Source organism: Phalacrocorax carbo, chromosome 6, assembly GCF_963921805.1.
Source record: "Phalacrocorax carbo chromosome 6, bPhaCar2.1, whole genome shotgun sequence".
In the NCBI taxonomy this organism is placed as follows: domain Eukaryota; kingdom Metazoa; phylum Chordata; class Aves; order Suliformes; family Phalacrocoracidae; genus Phalacrocorax; species Phalacrocorax carbo.
In genome coordinates, this window is record NC_087518.1 from 55,840,409 (window position 1) to 55,864,645 (window position 24,237).

At 43.2% G+C, this 24,237-nt stretch overlaps 1 protein-coding gene across 1 annotated transcript; it reads right to left on the minus strand.

Moving 5' to 3' along the window:
• On the minus strand, nucleotides 1–21,958 carry MCOLN2 (mucolipin TRP cation channel 2). Its single transcript, XM_064455433.1, has 14 exons — nucleotides 21,807–21,958; nucleotides 18,578–18,737; nucleotides 15,291–15,464; nucleotides 11,590–11,734; nucleotides 10,857–10,944; nucleotides 10,613–10,709; nucleotides 10,087–10,186; nucleotides 9,391–9,506; nucleotides 7,847–7,996; nucleotides 6,343–6,444; nucleotides 6,108–6,230; nucleotides 3,324–3,530; nucleotides 1,868–1,983; nucleotides 1–548 (listed from the first exon to the last, which is right to left on the minus strand). The coding sequence occupies exons 1-14, from the start codon at nucleotides 21,854–21,856 to the stop codon at nucleotides 512–514; spliced, it is 1,665 nt and encodes a 554-aa protein (XP_064311503.1). The 5' UTR covers nucleotides 21,857–21,958; the 3' UTR covers nucleotides 1–511.
• Between the last annotated feature and the right edge of the window lie 2,279 nt (nucleotides 21,959–24,237).

Here is a 24,237-nt window from a genome sequence, read left to right on the forward strand (position 1 = left end):
TACTTTTTGTATAAATTTATTTCAAGGAAATGAATTGTGCCAAGCAGAAGTTACAGCCTCAATGCTGACTGCATCACTAAGTGAAAGACTCCTCCCTTCTCCTGGACTACTTTTTATTTAATATTTTTTAATCATGGAATTATTTTAAAAATTATTTTCATTTATTTCTTATTAACAACAGTTGGTTCCTTCCTCCTAGAGGTGATTAGCAAACAGAGCTCCCACAGACATTGCTCAAGGATCAGCCTTCTTTAACGTGACAGAACTTGGGGCAAGAATGCCGAGTCCTTCACAGCTTTCCTCAGATGCCGCTTCTGGGCTCTCCTCCTGGTCAGCCAGCTGATGTCACATTAGCAGGTTTTCTTTCCCCAGCACCTTAATTAGGTAAGGTTAGTCTGTTCACAACAGGGCAGATCCAGATAGTGCATTTCATTACAATTTGGAATTATTCTTCTCCATACAACTATGGGGGGTTTTGCATATATTAGTGGTGAACTTCAATGTGTAATCATCAATCAATAAGTATCAAGTTGTCATCACTCTGTTGTCTGCAGAAGAAAAAATTTCAGTTTTTCATTCAGCAAGAAATGCAACAGGAAGCATTTACCCATACAAAACCAAGCTGAGTTTTGTTCCTTCTGTTCTGTGCCCTCCCATTTCAGCATACAGCTCCAACACCTGCACTGGGACAATTAAGCAGAAACTGCTATAGTAGCAAAAGCTCTAGATTTACACTCTGGCTACCAGGCCTGCACCCTCAATACTCTGCAGCATGTTACAAGAAAGAATATTTATTATGCTCAAGCAGACAAAAGTCTCTTATCGTGCACAATGACTTGGATGTGAAACCCGAAGCTGTACCTGGCTGGAGTTGTTATTAACTAGCTGGCTTTCAAGTGCCCACAGCAACTGCTGGCATACCTGCCCATCATCATCATCTCACAGGCTCGGTTTTGGCTATGAGGTTTCCCCTCTGCCAGAGTACATCAAAAGTATAAAGTTGCGTTTCACAAAAGCCTCACTATGTAAGTAGACAAGTATCCTACTGCTAAAGTAGGATTTGTTACACCAGTTGGCATGGAATAAGTGTTCACATTCAGCTCTAGTCCTTCTCCCATATCCTGGCTTCCTTGCACGGTGCCCACGACCATTCTGTGCACAAGCAGGAATTCTCCCAGACTGCCTAGGGACAGTGACAAGACCCCTTCACTCCCAATCAGGGATTCAGAGGTGTGTTTGAATCTGTTTCTGAGGAAACCTAAGAATAGACTTCCAGACCAGCAAGCACCAGGTGAGATATTCATCTCTCACCAACACCAGCTTAGAAAGGACCACTGCTAAGATCTCCAAAGGCTTGAGTTTGGTGGCAACCAGACATTTAAAAGCGTGTTTCTGATATTCTGACAGATGGCATTGAACCAGTTTGCCTCAGACACAGCATAGCTTTGGGATTAAGTACTGGTCCCTGGCTGAATCGCATTCGCTTGCCTTCTGCTACGACTCCCAGCCTAGTGGAAAGGTGTTTTAGAAACAAGATTTGCAAAATCCTAAGAAGCAGAGACCTAGTTTTGCTCTTGACTCCTTGGCAGTTCCATGTTATAGTCTGCAGTCCTCCCCCATCAACTCCCACCAGTTTCTGCACAGTGCTTTTCATATGAGTAGAACACTTAAAACATGCATTTAAGCTCAGAATTGCTGCCCCTGCATCATCAGCAGACTAAAGACCTAACACCAAGTAAAGCACAAGATGAACGGAGTCCAAATGTTCCACAGGCTGATGAGTTCTGGATGCTACCGCATTTGTGAAACAGCACAAGCTAACCGGTGTACTTCTGAGAAAAAGGTTCATTAAAAACACCCTACTGACCTGCTACAGCAGCAGCTGAATGGCATGCAAGCTTGTTCTTTTCTGTAACCAACACTGCCATGGTCTTTTAGAAATTCATGTAGATCTGTTACTGGAAACCCACTTTGTTGGTATTTCTGAAAGAGAAAGCATTTTATTTACAACACGTGAGAAGTTACTGGACACAAAATGTTCTAAAATTTCCTCTGGAGTGCAACAGCTAAAACCAGACTATTTGTTTCATTTGTTCAGTATTGCTGTAGGAATAAAAAAAATGCAATCCCACCCTAGAAACACCACATATGTAACTGGTGGAACAAAGCAATCTAAGTGATACGAAGTTGATATTGTTCTCAGATTCCCTTACATTTTGTTTGCTGTCCGTAAGACCAAGCAAGTGATCTCAAGTCATAGTGGCATTGATTCTCCCTTGTTCACATCAGCTCTCTGAGTGCTCTGGGCTCATTTTCCCTAGGAACCCCAATGCTGGATTTGAAGGGCCCTAAGGTGGATATTCGGCATTGCCGTGCTGAAGAAGTGCTCTGCAAAACACCAGTTCAGCACACTGATTGATCCAGTGTTCGGAGGGAAGAAGAGTAGAACAGTGTTTCGCAGGTCAGACAGACCATCCAATAAACTCAGAAGCACAGACAGTTAAGTTGTATTTTGAGACGCTTAGGAAGTGCAGCCCTTCGTCAGTCTGGAAGCTGTGGTTCATGTCAGACTAACCTTATTCTGCCGGGCTGTTTATCTGACACTAAGACAAGAAAGGGACTAGAGCTACAGAGCATGATGCACATTGCGTTCCCACTGGTTACTGCAGCTACCAGAAGCACGAACGAGAGACAGCACTAGAAGACAACAAAAGGTAATTACTGAAAACTTCGTTTCACTTACAGCCAGTTTATACTGGAAATGGATGGAGGAACTTTAACTGAAACAAGTAGTGGGTCTTTCGGAAGACATTTCCTTTCAATCACACATTTCCAAGCAGCACATTAAGCAAGCCTGGACTCCTAAGTGAGTTTAGAATTATCTGCTCGGCCCTTGCCACACTCCTGCCAAGAGGATATTATCTGAGACGGCAGCAAGCCCTTCCTGACCTCAGCTTCTGGTGTCACGGGAAGAAACATTCACTTCAAACAAGACTTATCCAGCTCTGTGTAACTATACTTAAACGGACTCTTTCTACTCATCCTTCCACCTATGTTTCCTTTAGCTGTTACCTTTGGAAGCCTGGTGCAGCAGCAGAAAATACAGAACAGGGACAAACACTAAGCATGATTTTCAAAACCAATTACTGCTTAGTCATTTGGATGACTACCCAGTCACCCTCCCAATTTCACCACAGACTAAGCTAAAAGATTTTAGTAGTCTCACCAGTCATCGTAACTAATGCTAGTAGTATGGTGTTGAGTGATTAACAAGAATGAATACAAAACTGATCAGAAGTGTAATGAGAAAAAAAATGTTTTACCTTTATGGTGTCGTAGGAGTCGGTAATGAGTGCAATGAAGAGGCTGAGGATCATGTATATAAACAGGCTAATGAAGGAGTACAGATATAATCGACTGAACACCCACACCAGCGTGCTCTTCTGCTGGATTTGAGCAAATGTTGCAAACATATCATCACCGTTGACCAAAGAAAACAGACACTCAGCCACTGTGTTCAGATCTTCAAACTAGAAAATATTAATAGAACGTGAAGATTAATCATCCAGATTAAAGGGAAAGTGAGAATTCTCATAAAAACAAAAGTAATTTTTTTAGAGTTTTACTCGCAGCAGAAGAAAGCAAGCCAGCCCAGTCAACCAAATGCTACCACACTTTCATTCCCGCACATTCAGACCAAAATATACCTGTCAGTAATAGAACCAAGCAGCAATATAATCTTGGCTAAGCACTATACATTGACATCAGAAATATTAAAGAAATAAACTCATAATGCTCAACAGGCAAAACAGCTAGTAACTGACCACCACAGAAAGCTTAAGTTACTTAATTTTAAGCTATTTTAGACCTGCAAGAAGATATCATTCTGCTTGCCAAAGCATGCAGATAAGGTGATTTCACAGAATCTGTACAGTAAATCAGTGGCGGTATGCTAGGAACAGAATCCACATCCTCTGGTTACCCAGCTCCGCAGCATTACTGGAGTAGGGGTAATCAATCAATATTGTATTAAGAAGTTAGAGATAGCATATAGCCTTCAGAGCTCAAACGGTCTAAACTAGATTTGTCTTGCGATAACATCATCTATCTGTCATTCAGAAAACCCTGAGCTGTAGGTAAAAGCTGTAGCTGGGCTGTGAAATTACTAAGCACACACTGGACAAAATCATGGTTTCATTTCAATTACATCCTCTCGAATTCCTAACTGTTTCCCCAAACTGGAACATGCCCCGAGGGTAAATTCCATTCAGCAACCAGGTAAGCACACTTCCCACCATCACTCTGTCCCTCCAAATAACTGGATTTGTTAGCTATACTTCATTGGACAACGTGAATTAATGTGCTATGTTTTAATGTAGCTGTTACCAATGATGCAACGTGACCATACTCATTTGAACTGGGGTCCTATATTGAAAACAAAATGTCAAGGGGCATATGTTTTTAAGGAGAACATACTATTGCACAGGAACAGCAGGTCTGGTGTTACTTATGGCTTATTTAATTATTATTATTTTTAAAGCCATTATGAGACCCAGCAGCACATTTTCTGAGAAGGGGTGCATGGTATGGGTAGTTCTTGAGTAACCCACAAGTTTTGATGCATGGGTACAGAGAGAAACCCGCTAAGGATTTCTCACCTATAAGCCTCTGTATCAACATAACAGAAAACACAGGATTCCCACACCCTCCCTCTGGCTGCAGTAGGAGAAGGAAAAAAACCGTATGTGTTTCTATGTTTTTGAGCTAAGGCCTTCAGAACCTCCGAGCACAAGGACCTCTCCTCTCCTGTGTGCCCGCACAGCGCCAGGGACGGGTCGGGCAGCGGGAGAGCCCTGGCACGGCCAGCTCTGCACAGTGCCACACTGCCTTCCAGCGGGGGCCTGGGGAACTCTCACAGGGAACCCCCACGCAACTGCACCTGCTTTCCTTGGCATTGATCTGTGACATTTAGCAAGAGGTAACGTTTTCACAGGTAAGCATATTATTGACTACGCTTCCTTTTGGCTCAGACAATTAATGCACTTGTTGCAGGGCAGCTACAACTGTATTTATCCTGTGCCTGTTATAAAAAATTGAGCCTCTGGTATGACTGAGGATCCCACAGCATCCAGCATCCCATGGAGAAATGTATTGTCATCAGCTTAATACGTGCAGACTGCATACCTACATTCCTCAAAGGAGAGAATTACGTTATATTAGAGGAATCTGATCTCTGGGGGCACAAGAAGCTGAGCAGCAAGCGCTGCAGCATGTGTCTCTGTTACAATATATACTGCAAATAACCAGAAATCGAGAGTGACAAGTCATACATTTGTTACTGATTAATGGACATCTAGAATTTATCGCAACAGCAATCTGCCTTTTTTCAAACTGTCACACAGAGCACCTGCCAACAAAAAACAAACAAGCAAGCTTTGTGGTTTTTTCTTTTTTTTGGCTTGTGTTTTGGAATATCCAAACCTTACTGATGTACCCAGGTTTCAGACAAGATGACATACCAGGCACACACTTCAATATCAACTTTAAAAAAAAAAAAGCAACAACCCACAACAACCCAAACAAAACAAACACACACCACCATCCCAACCCCCCCAGGAAGCAAAGTAAACAAGACAGACATTCATCCACCTCTTTATGAGTCAAGTTTTAAGAGCTGAAGTTCCATGGCACAGGACAAATTTGGAAAAAAAGAAGTCAGAGTCAAGGAGATTCCCAGAAACGGTAACAGTGAACTGGTACCTCTTTATCCCAATGGGACTGGGATTGCCAGAAGAGGGCGAGGTAGACCAATTTACCTCTAATCCGCAGTCAGGCATTGCCTGGATAAACCATCCGCTCATCACAGACACAGCCTTGTTATTTGAGATTACATTGACTTCACGCACACAGTGAAAGCAAGAATACAGTTATTTTGCTAAATGGAGAAGGCGGCGGGAGGTACACATGGAAGGAGAAACACTCCCGTGTTCTTCATGTTACAGCTTTTAAATAAAAACATGACTTTAAGTTCTATTTCTGCTGTTATAACTAGGAACTACACAAACGCAGATATTCACACATCGTTAGACCAGAAAAGGCGTACGTACCTTTTCATGATAAGGTCCCAGGACGATCCAGCCACAGAAAGTATAGCCAAGATAAATCATCCCAGCACAACAGCAAAACCTTAGCACTTTGGGCAATGATGCCTGCATAGTTAAAATGAGCACCTACATGTCAGGGTGGAAGAAAGGAGAAGGGGAAAAAGCACAAGTTAGAGAGACCTGAGTAAGAGTAACAAATAGATGCTTTTAATCGTTGAATATTCAATTCCTGTCTTACATTGTAGGTTTGAAAATATCCCAGGTATCTGATGACTCCAACCCAGACAAACAAAGTTGATGTTCCAAGTAAAATGCTGCAGACGTCATAACTTGTGAGGTTCTGAGGGATCCAAACAGAGCAGGTGGTCAAGTTACAAAGTGGTAGGTATGTCAGCTTGACAGCTATTCAAGTTCCAGCAGTTCAAACAAAGAAAGCAGGGCAGTCCATTACAGAAAGGACGTTGCTACATCAAAAATCAGACCAAAATGAACTGCAGTTATTTAGTGAGATCACCCAAATGCAATAGTGCTGCAAATGAAAGCACATCTGTGCTGATACTCTTGCAGTTTTGCATGAAGAACTGAAACCTCCACCTTGGTTATGACACAGTTTTGATATTAGATTGAGTATCTCCAAATTTTTGTTTAAGAAAAAGGTTAATATATGCTATTGTTAGGCAAACAAGCTCTCATTCGCTGTTCAGTAAAACATGAGCCATCATTTAAATGAAAGCAAGCCTCAGACCTACAGCCCTTTCCATGCAACATGAATTTACATCTCTGAACAGCTGTTCAGAGCCTGAACATAATTTTTACTGTCAGTGAAGTTTAGACCTTTTTATCTTCCCTACTTGCATTTTTCTTTAGAAGGCTAGAACTGGTTGCAAGAAGCACGAGATACCCATCTAGCTCAAGGTCTCCTGCCCTCATCCCCCTACTTCACCAGACAGCTGGAGGTTCTCAAGTGCTTCCTCTGAAGGCTGCTCTGGGCATGTGCCCTTTGAGCTTTAGTACACATGAAGCAGGAGCAGCACACTACCTACCCAGTTTTTCCCAGAATATGAAGTTTTGTGAACATATGACTTGTTGACATACCGCTCTACTGGGAGGGGGGAATCTACAAAAAACCCCAGACGAAAAAACAACGAACTGAACAAAACAAACAAAAAACCAAACCCTGAAGAGCTGCCAGCTGGACAAAACACACTGATTTCAGCAAGCCCAGACTGGGAGGTCAAGGACTGGCATCTGACACTGTCTGTGCCTGTAGTTTGGACAGGCCAGGAAAGCAAGCTGTAACAACCATGTTTCCAGTCCCACAGCCATCAAGAGACCCCTGTTTTACCCAAGGGGATGACTCTTGATTTCCCTGTACAAGATGTACTACTACTTCCTACAGAAGTAACACAACCAAAGTTGGTTGGGGTTTGTTTGTTGTTTTGTTTTTTGTTTGTTTGGTTTTTTTATTAGGAACTGTCCTACAACAGGGATTAGGAGACTTAGCACTGTGGAAATAAGATGTTTAAATAGTTTACATGGTCTTACTGAAAGATTTTAGGGGAAAAGGGACTGAAACCAGTTACCAGTCAAACTACCACTAGGAGATGAAGAAATGAAGAACTAGCAAAAGTAAACAAGATGACTAGTGACTATGATAGCTCACTTTCATTTGTCCCTGAGTTAAAACACATTATACTTGGTTGTTACAAGACTAGTATTTATCTGAAGTATTAAACTCTCACCTTGGCTTTTATTTCCATTTTTAGGATTGACCCAATGATTGTCATCACATCACTGATAATTACCAGGACATACCATCCATTTATGAACTCCAGGCGATCAGCGTGACAGACATGACGCTTGTATTTCTCCAAGAAGAAGTTCACAAATCTCTGTTGACAAGCATTTAGATGTTTAGTTACAAGTCACCCTAGATGAAAAATATGTACAGATGCCCCAGTAGTACAGCAATGCTCAAGTTTCACATACTCCCTTTTTCCTATAGTATTTGCTGGAATAACAGCTTAAAACTCATTCTCAATAGCAACAGAAATAAAAAGCAAAAACATTAAGATTGGTTTAGGCCAGCGAAAACCAACTTTCCACAGAACAGCTGACTTCATAACCAATCCCCACCAGCCTAACCGTGGCTTGTTAACACAAAAGTTTCTACCCACCTCCAACAGAGCAAGGCCACCCAACTAAAGGTGTGCAAAAGAAAACGAATAACTCAAATACAACTATAAGTCAAGAGCTCTCATTTCCAGAGCTGACAATATCACTTCTTACACCCAACACTGCCCATCTGCTTTCACGTGCTCTTTTTCCTCAAAAGTAAATGCTGACATCCCTATTCCTGACAGCAGTTTGACAATGCCTTCGCTGAATTGTCCCCTTCACCCTTGGCTTGTTTACAAGCCACAAAAAGGCTATATTGAACAAGATAAGCAAGTATCTGTGCTTTTATATCCTACTTATCCTGAGCTCTTTTTCCAACTCCCATGAGCCACATGCTTGCAAAGTTTGTAGCAAGTAATAGTTACAAGCTGGTACATCTCAGGGCCCAGCCAGTGTTTCTGCATCAGTATTTGGACCAGAAGAGCTGGGTCTGCTTACATGAAGCTCTGCAAGCAGCTTGAGATGAAGTCAAACAGGGCTAGTCTCAGTCTGCAAAGGAGGATGAGCAGGGAGGAAGGTGGCAGCAGGTGGTGATCAGGGATTGTAGAGGAAGAAGGAAAGAACAACTAAAAAAGGGGAGTTCCAGCCCCAGACCGACCAAAACACCAAGCCAGACTTAAGACTATATGCTATGCTTTCATTTTCTCCAGATAGAGCTGGCTTTGAGAGACGTACATTAAAGCACTAATTTATGGCAAGACCTCTATGGGAATTCTACTCTGAAGCCATGGAAAAAAAAATTCATGTTTTTGAAGGTGCAAGGTGTGTTGGCTGTTAGCAGCACAAAGACTGAGAAGGTTTCTTGCTTAAAATCCTGGACAAAGTTATGCCCTGGACACAAAAAGTGTCTCCTCTTGCCTGCAACAGATACAAAGTATGTTGTATTACAGCATTGCCCAAAATGGTGTAAAAACCCATTCAGCTAGCAATTGTTCATCACAGACATACATACATCTACACATCCTTTTTAGAGACAGAAACACAGTAAGAGAGCAACATCCTGCAACAGATACACTACCCAATATTTCAAAACGTTATCACTCAACAAGGCTAACAGCAAACACAACAAAGACAAAATAAGCCTTGAGATTATGAGCACTGTACTTACTTTTTGTAGTCTCAAAGCAAGAACAATAGATCGCGTGCAGAGGATGAGAGAAGCAAGGCAACTTAAAATGACAAACCCATCAAAGACTAGAATATATTGTGTGTTTTTCTGGAGAACTGTTGAGTCAAAGAAAGGAAGCGAAGTTAGTCTTTTCACGTGTCTCTGAGCACAAATTTTAACAAAATTACACACTTTGCATTTAAACACTTTCACCCCATAAATAGATGAGTTACAAGAAATATTCTTTCTGCAACTACAGAGATTGGGCCACAAGAGTGAAAAGCATGTTCAAGTTCTTCGAAATAAAACCAAAAATGGGTCTATTAATACAAGTGTCCCCTTTTTGTACTAAGTTCACCTGTCCTTCTATACTCCAACAGTGTTACAGCTACATGGGGTAAGAGGAATGCAGGCTTTGGTCCACACCAGCATTATTAAATTAAAACCAAACAAAAAAATCCCACCTCATTTATCATTCTGTGACCTACAATCAGAAACTTGTTTGACACTCTGTGCTCATTCCTTTCATCCACAGGTTTAAAAGCTATTATGTGAACCCAAGTCAGGTGTTTTCCTTGGCTTATTTATATGAACAGGATGGGGAATGTCTTGCTAGATAGACTGATATAGAACAGGGGAAGCGTTGGGAGGAGGTGTAACACTGCTATCGTGCAAACACACATGCACCATACTTACCAGAGCCAAATACATGCCAGTCTTTACATTCTTGAATATTAGTGTCACTGTCAAAATAGATTTTGATTTTTCCACTGTGGGCTCTATTATTGAAAGTTATCTGCAAAAACAAGAGTATATCAGAAACAAGGCTAACAAAATTTCATTCCATAAAAAAAAGTCTCGGTAAGTGCTTTGACATAGTATGCATTAATATTTGTTGTTGGTGTAGACATAATTTGAGAACATGTCACATACAGCATAGAAAGCAGTATTCCAAGAAGCCAACAAGTTTAACCTTTAGAAGGATAACAATTACTTATCTCCTTCTCAGGTTATCAAGTTACCAGCTGGAATATGATACAAAATAATATTGTCCCTTAGCAACACAGATTTCAGCAGCCTTTCTGAAGGAGAAGTAAGGGCCAGGACATGCTCAACTGCTTTTCCCTTGCAGTCTAAATATAAGGGTGATGACTACCCCTTAAGCTTCAGTTCTTGTTATATATATACAGTGTTCGCAGTGCCATACCCCATGTTCACTTACAGTATTTTGAAATGCATAGCAGTCAGGCAATTCACGGGCGTGGATTGTCTGTAGAGCGATGCCTTTCAGCTTGAAGGAGATTTCAACCTGTATAAGCCTGAACATTTTAAAAAGTGTATAAATATATAAATACAAACAAAAATACACACATACACAAAGCAAGGAAACTGCACAACTCAGAATCCACCATATTCCTATGAAAGGACAAATTAAGAATAAAATAAAATCCCCACCACCGCTTTACCTGTAAAATTCAAGATTGAAAAAAGAGGAGTTCAGCTTCAGTTCAGCCTTCTTACCAGCTAGCTCCTGTGGCTTAAAAAAGATACATTCTGGGAGGAGAAGAGGAAAAGCTGTAATCTTAAAAACTTCACAAAGCAAGCAGCATAAAACTGAGATAATCAGGTTGAATGGCAAGTCCTAATCAGTGAAAGGATTAATTTTGAGCAAACCCATCCACAGATAGCCCCAGCTAGCAGGATCAGGAGCAGGTTCATGTAGTATAGCTTGAGAGGCTAACAGCAAGGACTCTGCTCTGAGAGGTGGTAAGGACACCCACCCACTGAAGGTACAGACTGACTGGCATCCAGAATTCTGTATTTGAAGTTTCTGCATAGAGGGTGAGGTGGGACAAAAAAACCAAACCAAAAACAAAACACCCCACCACACAAAACTCACAAAAAACCCAAAAAAACAACACACCACACCCACAAACCCACCAAAAAAAATCCAAAAACAAAAACAAACACAAAAAACCCACCCACAACCTACTAATGCCAGCAGTTGAAAAGAGCTTCCTACAGTCTACACCAGTTGCCATTTCTAGGCAGGTAACTAAAAACCACAAGTGAAAGAGGCAAAAGGCATGTTAATGTTCTGATGATTGCCATGCAAAAAGCTACTGGTTTTATACTTTACTGATTTAGCGTTAGAATATAAGTACTCCACAGCAAGACATTTTTAGTACAACACTATACCTGTTTCAGTAGAAATATTTATGTTCAGCATATCACTGGAAGGGAGCATCGTGCCTTTCTTGTACTGCTGTTTACAGATTTTTAAGCCTGATCCTTCATGTTCATAACCAAGTGTCCCCAGGGATATGTTCTTTAATTGCTTGTACTAGTTTAAAAAACAAAACAGAAGCAGAAGTTAGAGACAGTTGTCTTTGTTGCATTAGATAGTAACTTGCAATCTCAGGTGTATCAATATAGCTTTCTACACTAAAAAAAAAAAATCTTTACTTTCACATACGGTCTGTGAATTGAGAGTGGCTATCTCATGGGAAGCCAACGGGGCTGCTGGCCACTAATTAGTAGCGATTAGCATCCTGGTAACACAGTGACTGGGAGCCCTGTACCTACTGGGCTGCCTGCAAAAGATTACCCATGTGCCAGACAGCAACCCAGCAGACAGCTTTTAATTAGATGCCTGGCAGCAGCTTCAATGCAGAATTGCTACTAACCACACACGCTCCAGGGATATCTTATGTATTTATCTCATGAAGGTGTTAGTTTTCACACCGCTTGAAGCTTGATTGCTTTACATATAATCCAAGACCCAGTTCTTATCAAATCCAACCCAGGAGTAAAACCAAAGCTGCTCCCTGTGTGACTACAGGAGAGGGAAGCCACGCATTTGCTACATATCCCGCAACCAAGGAACATACACAGAGCTTGGACAGCCTCCAAAAGTAATTTAACCTGCTTGCTTTACACAAGCACAGAAGCAACTGAAAACATGCCTGCAAGAAAGGCACGTTCTTTTTTCACTTATTCTAAACACAGCACAGGTCACCTTCCTCATATGTTAAGATACACTTGAGCACAAGGACTAGAAAAGGAAGTGAATAAAGCTATGCCAAACCAAGCACTAACACACGGATGAGCCCTGAGCACCACGGCAGAACTCTGTTCAAGGCCAGTCCTCTCCTGACTTGCCTTCCACACGTTCTCAGTGTCTGCTGGAAGCAAGATATATCCTCAGATCCTCGGAGTCACACCCTCCAGCCCTGCACAAGCGAGGCAAACCCCTGGGGCACAGCTCTCCCTGTCATTCTTGACTCGGACAGCTGAGGAGATCAATGACTAACTGTGAGCACAGCTGTCTGCCAGCTCAGCTCAGCACCAGCTAACATTGTCCAAGAAGCCAGACAGACCCTTGGCCCTTTGAGGAAGAAGGCATTAACATCTTAATTCATTAGTTTTTGTCATCATGACCCCTAGTGAAAAATCTCAGGGCAGTGTAGAGCACTGGTCTACTCTAAGCATTCACCTCCCAGGAGGCCTGAAGTAAATAAACACAGGAAATCAGACAAGGCTTCCCATTCCTTAAAAAACAAAAACAAAAACAGTTGTTCATCAGGCTTTGATACAGATTAGACCCTTTTCCCTTAAAAATGGACTTTGCTATTATGCATCATTCAGCGTCACCCTATTTCCTCCTTCCTATGAGCGTTATGATCACTAGCCCATCGTGTGGGGTACAAATCCCACTGGTCATTATCAACCACACGCTCCATGTCCAAAAGAGTCGTAACAGGAACCACATTTCCATCCAAAGCCCTGCCTCAGAGTGCTGCTTCAACTCCTCACAGCTGAGCTTTGAACAGGTTTAGACAGCCTGGCAGAAAACCACGGTCTCCGTACCCTGCCAGAATGTTATCTTAAAGTAAACTAAGGAAGCCAAGTCTGACTAAGGCAGGTCAAGTGAGCGGAAACAGTAGTTAGATGCAGCGATCTGGAGATGTCCTCAGAGGGATGTGGAGTTGTGACTAACAGCCAGCCATTGCTCTGCCCACACGCGCTTTCAGGCTCTGCCACCCTGACAGCATCACATGTGGCTCTGGGTTACTCATATGCCACTTTGAAACAACACTATGAAACAGTAAAAGCAGAATTTCCATTTACACATTTCTAAGCAGCCTCACACAGAGCAGCCAGCAGAACATCCTGGTCCTCCAGACTCTGCCACAGGCAGGTTACAAGCATAACAGCTCTGGAAGACTTCTTTGTAACAGCAACTTCCAAACCGGACCCAGGAGAGGAGTAAGGAAAAGCTGTGTACTCTTCCAAGGGGAAAGTATGTTCTTTTTTTATTTTTTGTGAAGATATCACAGTGGCACATTATACAAAACCTAAAATTCCATTTTTACACCTCCAGTTTTGCTATGCACTATTACCATCTTCTGCAATATCTGCTTGCCCCGCCCCACCAACCACGCATTTCAAAATAAAAATCAAAACCAAAAATACCGAAACATATAGCTTCTAGCTGTCCATCTCAAAACAAAGAAAAGCATTGCTCTTAGCTTAGGACAGCGTAGGACAGCTGGCTTGTCTCTTCCTAGAGGGCATCCTTCAAAAAACGAAGCAAAAACAGAACAAAAAACAAACACTTAAAAAAACACCACCAGTCATAATGTTCACCTGAAGGAACCTGAAGTCTTACATGTGATAAAAAAGCCTCAGGAACACCACAGAACACTAAGGAATTCAGATAACACAAGTTTAAAATCTCCTTAAAAGATGTCTACCTCTATACAACATAGACATTTTATGACATGACCTTTTCCTGATGCCTGTATCACACATTGGCTCATTCTTGAGGATATAAAGCTATTATTTCTCTACTGTCTTCTATCTGGACTTCACCTCAGCCTTAGTGCCTACAAAAGAAGGAAAGTGAGACAAAGCAAGCAAGGAAGAAAAAAAGCACAGTTTATAGCAGAAATAGTGGCAATATTGAGAGTTCAAAGAAAGACTGGGAAAACTAAGTGAACATTCATTGAACACACCAGGAGTGAGAGCCTTGGCCTTACCCAGCACAGCAGAAACAGCACGTTTGATCTGTTGATGGCTCTGCTGTAGCTTAGAGGAGGCGGCCAAGGAGCAGCAAGCTCCCTCGCAAGCCCATGTTTAAGTATAGCCTTCGCACCACTGTGAGTGCTGGGCATAACTGACAGCAGCAAAACTGCTTTAAACCAAGCGTCGGAGATGATGTCCCAAGGTCAGGGAAAACGAAAGGTGATTTAAAGCCACTTTTCATTCATCCCACGTGAACCGTCTCTGGGCTTATCGTCATCCCCAAACACAAGAGTCATTTCATTTTCCACACACACACTCTTTCATCTCATGACTTCTAAATGTATTAATCTTAAATACAAGAATGTTTACTGAATTTTCACCCCAGATTTATTCACTTTCCTCCCACGATTGTAAAGGGACCGTTCTTTAAAATACCATCCCTAACTGGGGCAAGTGCCCCTACATTCCTGGAAGTACCATATTCCCCATTTTGAGGCCTCTGGCACTCACTACAAAGCTACAATTCAGCATAGCTGTAAGCACAAATTTTTTGAATACCATGCATAGGTATATTCAGGGCCCATAGCTCTTCAAAGTAAGACCTAAACAAAGGTTCTAGTTCATGAAAGATGACTGATTTTCAAACTTTCAGGATTTCAGTACTACGCACAGAGTAAAATTTTGTTTTAGATTTGTCTCCACGAGACAAAAATGCAGACATGTACACAAAAAATTCAGGATACCCCACCTACGCTGACTTGCTGAAATACGAAAACTGAAATCCAAGAATGGCAACAGAAGAATAGAACCTTAGTAGAAGTTTATAGCTATAGCTTCAGCTCTAACACTGTTCATTATAAACACACACTTACCTGATTAATAACATAAAAAATGCTATCATAAGCATCCTGTTGTGTATATATACTGCAGCTGTAGTCATCTTCATCAACTCCAGTATATCCTTTCAGGAATAGGTGTTTAAAAGCAATAGTGTTTTCCTCTTTGAATGAGACCACCAACTGGTTACTCAAACCAAAAAAAATAAGCTGGCAAGAGAAAAAAAAAGAACAAATTTGATTTTTGAACACTGGTCAAGCAGCAACATTTTGGAAACAGTTTTGAATGATAATGAACACAAAACAAAGGGGCCTGTTGCTGTAACCCTGCTACAACAGGAGCAAAGCATCTGTTAACAATGCCATAGGACTACTGAAGTCACAGTTAACCACATGCAGGGTAAGAGAAACAGAAATCAAAGTCTCCCGCTGATTCTCAAACTTACAGTGCAGCAATTAAACAGACAGCTAGATCACTGCCACCTTTCACTCATCCTGGACCAACAATTCTAACTGGAATTTGCCAAAACTTTTGTTGACCATGCAAATGGCAGAAGAACGAACCTACAAGTACAGCCTGATACCCCAGAAATGCCCTGCTTTGCTATGGGACAAATTCCTGCACCTTCCTCCTACCTCCAGCATGGCACAGGATTAGAGCAAACCTATGTGGGACCCCACAGCAACAAAAAGCATCACCTGCCTGACACAGGTGCTGGTTAAGGGGTCTATAATAAGAAGCCACAGCAGACAGCAGAGTTACTACTCAGGATTTGTGTTGCCCTACCATATGGATGCTCCCATTCCTACCACCACCACGGAAAACATAAATGGAACCTGGAAACTGAAAAATGAAGCAAAAAGTTTCTTCACAGGCATAGCAGCAGGAGGATATCCCAAGCCCAAAACAGCTAACTCTTCATCCTAGGTTTAAACTGCTTACTAACAGCAAATGTAAAACTGTCTCATTACTGCATGGAGTTTCTAAGCCCTGCCAGTTTCTTGTGGAAGCAGGGGAGAAGTAAGAGTAGAAACTGCAAGCAAAAGAGCTGTGAACTTAGAAATCCCCCAAAGCAAACAGGCAGGCTCCACTAGGATCCAAATTCCTTCATTCAAGACAATGGAAGCTGGCAAGCACACCTATTTTTATCCCCTTCACTGCAATACATCATCTCTTGTCCGAGATAGTAATTGCTTAAATCTAGGGCAGGCTACAAGAATATATGCAGTTGGACTATTTTGTGCAAGGCTGTTGGGTTGTATGGCAAAGTCACAGCCAGGACAGAGAAATGGGGATGTCAAGCTGAAGACTCTATATACCCAACAGAGCTAAGAACTAAATCTTCATACTTTCAGCTCAGTTTTATAAATCAACTATTTATATCTTCAGTTGACTGCAAAAAAAAAAAATCACCAAGCACTATAAATAAATCTGCAGCACTCTAGTTTGTATTGCAGCTGGAAGATCCCTGATTTTTTTAGAGATACTGAGTCCCTCAGGGGACTCCCTACGGGATTTCAGCATGATGCTAGAGTAAGACTTACTCCCTGTACTGGGACAGAAGCCTCTTCTGCTTTTCAGTCAGGCACAGATACCCCAGCTGCTGCACCACACCAAAGAAGCCACAAGTGTCATGACTAACAGGCTGGCATCAGGAAGAGGCAGCTAGAAGGAGGCTTAACTTATTCTTAGGTTGTCCTTCAAGGGTCTTGCCCTCACTCTGAAACAGAGATGCTTGTTGGACCGATCCATTTCCTATTAGCTCACATCTGAGACCTCCCTGCAGAGCAGCAACACATTTTCCTTCAGAAACTCTATTTTCCTTTTCTTGCCGACTACCAGCCTGGCATCCGAGCAAGACCCAGGGCTGACAAGAAAAATCTTAAGCAGTAACCCAGAAAATCTCATGGCTTTTGAAAGGTAAACAGCAGAGCACCCCTTCTGCCCACAAAGGACAGTGGGAGACTAAGACAGCAGACAGAAAAATTACATGTTCAGTCACTCTCCCCAAAATTTAAGTCAGTAGGTTAGGATAGATGGAAGCGCTGAACCTTTTCAGAGCCATGTGAAGTTGTATTTTGTCTCATTACTCACACACAAAGGTTACTGCCTTGTTTGGAAGGGAGTCCAATAACCCACAGCTGAGGTACAGCTGCTAGTAAAGTAAGATGGGGCAACACATCCCCTTAGCTTACGCTGTGCTCACACTGCCCACCCCACCCCCCACACACCCCCACACCTTAATACGCTCCCTGTCCTCAGCAGCTCCGACACTACGGATAGCAATTGCGCCAGCACTGGCTTTAATAGCCTGTTTCAGCTAGCCTTGCCTGGACAGACGGACCGCCGTACCCTGCTCCTGCCTGCAGACAGAGCTCCGTCAGGACTCGGGCACAGCACAGCAACAGAGGCCGGATCCTGTGCCAGCACGGCCAGAGAGCCTGCTACGTCTTTCCAGCGGGGAGATGAAGAGCGAGAGCGGTCAATAAAACACAGGGACACGTAAGCCCGGGTTACGCTTCATTCTAGCGGGCAAGTCAAACACAAACCTGGAATCCTGCAACTCAGCATGTTTTTAGGAGTTGTATATTTAGCTGTACTTGCAAAGTGTCAGATGTCAGAGTCCTGCATTTCAGAGGTCCAGAAAAATAATTTTACTTACATGCGTGTCCCATTTGGCTTCCCTCAACCTCCAGTCACCATTTCTTAGTGGACTGTAAATTAACCAACTACACTGATGATACCCGTGCAGTTTAAAAAAACCCACCCCCTTCTTTGCCTCTTCCTATTAGTTTCCCTGACTGTTTGAAATGCATCGTTTGACGACAGAAGCAAGGGGCACATCCGATTCCTGTAGCCCAGCCACCCCCATCACCACCAGAGACTGCAGCGTTTTCACATTGAACATGGACATTTCAAGTTACTGACCAGATTTCAAGAAATATCACTTCTGAAACAGTGCAGTGAAACTATAATCTATGAACATAACAGGAAGCAGAGCACAGAGCCATACTGTGACGGCAAGCCTGAAGTCGGCGTGGGATTTAGTGGGAAGAGTAATATGCTTCAAAGTGTTATTTTAAAAACAGCAAAATACCTGGTCAAATACTGCCCCAAAATCTCAAGGAGGCTTTTATAACTTAGTTTATGTTATCCTTCCCCCCTCGACACATCTTTCATAGTACTGTTTCTTTCTGGACTGAAGCAGGAAGTTCAAGTCAGTAACAAATACCCAGGGGTGGCAAAGGCCCAGAACCACAGACCTGTTTCTCCTACATGTCATTGCTACACTTTCTAAGAGTGAAAGCAGAGGAAGGATTACCTGTGTAGTAACCATCAGTATCTTCAAAATCTGCAAAGCCAGTTTCCATGGTATTTGACACCTTGCTCTGTATTTTTCACACGGGTTCATGAAGTAAAACTTCAAATCCTCTTTCAGAGCCATCTCCTTTAAATCTAAGTCTGACTGAGCCATCATATTTCTGCCATAAATAATACATTAATTAGAAACCAACAGAACGCTTCAGCAGTTTCCTCATAGTGCAGTTTCACATCAGATCACCACATGACATAAAAAAAGATCTGCAACAGTTTTATGTTTGTTTTACAGCAAAATGCAAGAAGTATTTCCCCTATGATCACATCATTAAAAATCATTCAATCACACTAGATCATCAAAAAAACACAACCCTTACACAATTATTTCTCAGGAAACAGGCATTAAATAAGAGGATCTGTAATAGTAATAGCAAGCCTACATTTAACTCTTTCTTGAAACTAAATATTTGAAATAGAGGCCACCACTAACAAATTTCTCTGAATAACTCGCGTCCTACCACCAGAAAAAGGTGTCTTAAAGACTAAACAAGCAGAGCAGGCTTCACAGCACGCTTCTGTTATGAACATGTAGCTTTAAGGGCTAAATTCACAGGCATTTCTTTATTTATCTGGGCATGTAAAAATCAGAGGAACAAGCACAGAGCATTATTGTTGTAGGTGCCTTAAATAACTCTTAAGTTTCTCCCTCTCAGCTGAGTGGGACATTGAAAACTTTCCCTTTCTCCTAATCTTTTTAACCCTGTTTCCCAGTACTGTAGTTGTCAGAACTTTCCTACTGCACACAAAGATCAGAACCAAACTTAAAATTTTTTTCCTCTCTCCATGTGTTAAGGTAGAGCAATCGTATCTGAAACTGGCTACATAAGCCAATTATCAGTCCCATTTACCATCTGGAAAATTACTCCCCATGTTCTGAATTTTATAAAGGATAACATTTTCTCTCAGTGTCAAAACCAGAAGCATCAGTTCGAAGTTTTCAGATGTGTTCTTACTTCTTTTGTCCTCACCTGTGTGAGGTGTATCAGTATTTAAACCCATAGAACCAGCTATCTTTTAAGTAGAGAAATGAGAGTTAAAAGAACACAGTATAGTCGATACTCTGGTGTTTCCTCATAAGAGGAAGTGGAAAAAAAAAACAAAAAAGCTTTTTTTAACATTAGAAGCTCAAATGTTACCTTTATTACACAGCCTGAAATCAATAATTCGTGAAGATGGTGGGAGGTGGGCTGATTTTGGTTTTGAGACAGGAAAAAACACAGGAATGTTTTTAAGAAAAAGAACCTGTAGAGGACATCCTTATTTAAATTTGTTATAAAAACTTCCTAGACTAGTTTTAATAATGCTTCAGATACAAAAATCAAACAGCAAAATTCACAAAAACCACTATTTCCCTTGATATTCAAATACATACCATGGAAAACATGGTGGGTTTTTCCCACAGTTTCCTTTGAAGCCCCTACAGCTATTCTAAAAACTCAATGTTGACTAATAACAACACTGACTTTTACACAACCCCCGCTTAACTCCACTGGCTAGGGATTATTTTCAGTGATGCCTTTAACTTCCTTTATTAATTAGCTGTAGAAATTGTGAGCAGGAAACGCAGCCAAGGAAAGCAGCGTACTTTTTCAACTTAAGAGGAAGAGATGAGATTCAAGCCTATGTCGCTCTTGGGCTTTGTCTTCCAATAAAGAACGGCTGTTCTCTGGTGTACTAGTCAAGAAATAACTCATTTGGCAATAGATGAAATACAGCAACTGTTTTCTAATCCATTCATTTCTAGAACAGATTCAAAATAACATCCAAATAAGCTGCATTAAATCTGCAGTATTAGAAACTTCAACCAGAGCATTAAAAAAGTTAAAAAGCTGAGTGATTAATAGTGACTTACTGCTTTTAAAACTAACCATCTAGTTCCACCAAATGTTTATTAGCCCAATGATCTAAAGATAATCCAAACGACGCACCTAGCTCAAGACAGAGTAACAGAACAACTCAATCAGACACAGCAGTGTAAGTAACACCGCTCAATAGGTTTCCATGGTATGTTTTGTAAGGCACTGACACAAGCAAGTTTTATGAATAAGACTAACTCTGCTATGCATATTTAAATGCATATTTAAGTGCCATTAAGTGTTGTGCACCACAAATAATAATTGTTACTAATTCCATTCTAAAAGCTGCCTTAGGAGAGCCACCATTGCAATGCTGTATCTGGTAGGACAATCTGTTGTTCGGACAACGTTTTGTAGCGAAGCACTTCAAAGCTCAGGGTTTTATTCCAGAAAAGGTTTCAACAGTAATGCCTACCAGTTACAGCTACCTACTTACAAAATAAGTATTTAATATCCAGCTCTTCAGCCGGCAGAAAAAGCACCATTGAGTCGATTAGCTAAAGAGCTATAGAGCACACAGTCAATTTGGGGGGATGGGGGGGAGTAATGCATTACAGGAGCAACCCTAACACTCTCCATCAGACATCCATATCAAGAGCATTTACCTACTTGAGCTCTACATCTTGAAGAGGTATTAACAAGATGGGGGGGGGAAGAGGGGAAAAAAAAAAAAGGAAAAATCACCGAGTTGGGGGTCTACGTATCAGACTGGGCAGCCCCAGCTTCACCTTCATGATCTTTTACCAAGTTCACTAGCTCGCCCAAAGGCGGGCATCGCCTAGCCCTTCTCAGGACAGCGAGCTCTAAGAAATTGAGGGGGGGGGGGGAACCTAAACAGAAAGCCCTCCTTTCACAGCGCGGCGGGCGTTCCCGAGGGCCGAGCCACCGCCGGAGCAGCGCCAAACCCAGCCGCAGCAAGGGGCGCCCAAAACGCCCTGCGGCTCCCGCTTCGCGCCCGCGGCCCACGGGCGACGTGACGAGCGGGGGCCGCTCTGCCGCCGCCGAACAGCGGGCCGAGGCAAGCCCCGGCGGGGCGGGCGGAGGGCTCCCGCCTTGGGCACCACGTTTAAAAGGCGGCTCTGGAGCGCTGCCTCCGTCTGTTTGCTAGCGGGCTGCCCCAAGGGTGGTGGGAGCCCCGCCGCCCCCACGGCCGGTTATCGCGGTCCCGCAGGGCCGCCGTGCCCCGGGGCGCTTCGCTCCCTCCCGCACCCTTGGAAAGGGCACGCCCCGATCCTTTCCTCCCCCCCCCCCCCGCCCCACGATCCATTCCGACACCACCACCACCACCACCACCCCCCCGCTCCCCGTCCCGCTCACCCGGTACCGGCGGCCCGTCCGCCGGGCAGGTGCTTGAGGGAGATCTCCATGAGGCCGCAGGCAGCCCTCGGCGGCGGACCGGGGGCAGCCCGGGCCGAGCAGGGCCCCCCTCTCTCCCTGCTTCCCTCCCTCCCTCCCTGCCCGCCGCCAGCCGCCACGGCCCGGCCCCGCCGCCTTTATGGGGTCCCGGGCGCCACGTGCCCGGAGCCGCCCCGCCGGGCCGGCGGCAGGGGGAGCCCCCGCCCCTCCGCCCCTCCGCCCCTGCCCTTCCCGGCAAAGCCACCGCGCTCCGGCCCTCCCTCAGCCCGGTCGCGCTCGGGGGCCGCAGGCAGCACGCAGCGGAGGCCGGGGGGCTAGCCTCGCTACTAGAGAGGTGGTCGTTTTGCAGCCGAAAAGGCACTTGGCTCCTCGGAGGATGTGGTTTGATGTGGTTACTGTAAACTTGGGTGTTCAAAACCCAATGCAGACCTCTAAGAGGCGTCCTTCCAGCCAGTATGAGCTCTGTACCTCGGCCCTACGCGCAGGGGATGGGCAGCGTGGGAGCCTTGCCTAACGCTCTTGGATGATGCTGTGCTCGGTTACAGTCACGCTGTTTAAGGGAGAAGAAGGAACAAAAGCCCAGGCAAACATCTACGTGCAGTTACTCAAAATCAGCTGCAAGAACATGATGTCGGCTCATGCATGGAGGTTTTCTTAACGTGTCCTCTGAAGTATCTGGTTTAGGAGGCGTGGTGGTGGCTGCGGGTTGACAGTTGGACTTGATGATCTTAGTGGTCTTTTCCAACCTTAATGATTCTATGGTATCAGCTACTGCCTCAGGCAGGAAGATGGCCCTGACAGTTGCCATCACAGGTTTGGTCTTTTACAGCGGCACCTGTTTTTCCTCCCCATCTGCCAGAGACAAATTATTCCTTTACACATTTTTTTTTTAATTGGAAAGGTATGAGCATATCTGGGTTCGATTTCTTCCTCTTTTGCATGCACACTGTTTACTTGCAAATATGCTTCTATCAAACATGGAAACAGGTACCTAGAAGCAAGTATGGCCCCCACCTCTCTCTTCCCCTCAGTGTAACTTCATTCTGTGAAGAGATCTGAGCTCTGCTGAAAACAAGAAGTTCTCACTACCTGGGCATATGCAAAACATTGGCATGGAAATTAGCCTTGGTATGGAAACAGCTGTTACACAAGTTTAGCACCCTGCAACTTATTTTCATGAGGAAATACTGACTATCAGTATTTTTCAGACAATTCTTTCCAGACCCCAGTGAGAATCAGAACAAAGGAACTCTTTTACCCCTCCACACCTTCTATGACAGTGCTGAAAGCCATGCTTTCCTTAAGATGGCATTCCTAAGCATAATGAGTTCATCTGATGTGTTAATCTACTTCTTTGCTCTCCCCACCTGCATTTTACAGTTCTATCTGTGTCTGCTTGATTGTATCAGAGGAAAGATAGAGATGTCTCCAGGATGCAGCTTTACATGTATTACTCGCATTGCTAATGTTGAGATCACTGATAGTGTTGAAGTCATGAGGGGTTTTTTTTAGAATAAGATCTTGGTCACACTCCTTGGCTCTGCAAGGCCATAACCAGTACATCGTATATGACATGAAATAAGATTAAAAAGCCGCACCACACACATGACAGCAGCGGCCACAGACCTGCTGGCAGAGCTGTGCTTCATCTCAAATGCAGCCAGTAGGCTAGATAACACAGCATCAGCTGGCTGCTTCTCAGGTGAGCCAAATACTCAGGCAGATGAAGATCCCAAATACCAAGGATCAAGCAGGTCAGAAATCTGGGCAGTGAGCGGTTAGATTGTTAGCAGCACCACCAAGGAGAATAATACAAGGTTTTCTTAAAAAAAAAAACCAAAATATAGATAGATCTCAGATATGTAATACAAGTGGTATTTATTTTTCTAGTCAGAACTGGACATTTTGAGCAGATGCAAGCCCATAACTTGTCAGGGTACTGTTCTTCTTTCCCCCAGGTAACAGCCTGCATCCATGGCCAGAAATAGCAATTGCTGCTTTGCTAACTTTATAAGCAGTTGTCCCTCTTCCTCCCACCCCATCCTATTCTTTGCTTTACCCATCCTTCTCCTAATTTAAGGTAGCCCTTCCCCTCTGGCTTCACACTGTGGCCCTCCTCGTTACTGTTGGAAAGCAAGCTGCCTGTCATCAACTCTTCCTTCCCCAAACCCACACAGCTGCCAGCAATGCTAAATTAAAAGCTGTGTCGTCCAGCAGAAGTCACAGAGCACGGTTTTCCAATGAATTTCTATGCCTCAGTTGACTGACTTTTTAGCTGAGCACAAGTCATTACTTAAAGACTCTAACAGGGATTTCACTGCAAAACAGGCTTCACTGTGGAGTTTGCTCTTCAGGCAACAGAGACTATTCTTCAGAGGAAGATTTCTCCTAT

Coding starts and splice junctions, on each gene's coding strand:
- MCOLN2 (XM_064455433.1), bottom strand. CDS start 21,856: ATGGAGATCTCCCTCAAGCACCTGCCCGGCGGACGGGCCGCCGGTACC. Junction 15,465..18,577: donor TACTGATGGTTACTACACAG/GTAATCCTTCCT, acceptor TTCTCTTGCCAG/CTTATTTTTTTTGGTTTGAG. Junction 7,997..9,390: donor TTGCTTTGAGACTACAAAAA/GTAAGTACAGTG, acceptor GCTTGTCAACAG/AGATTTGTGAACTTCTTCTT.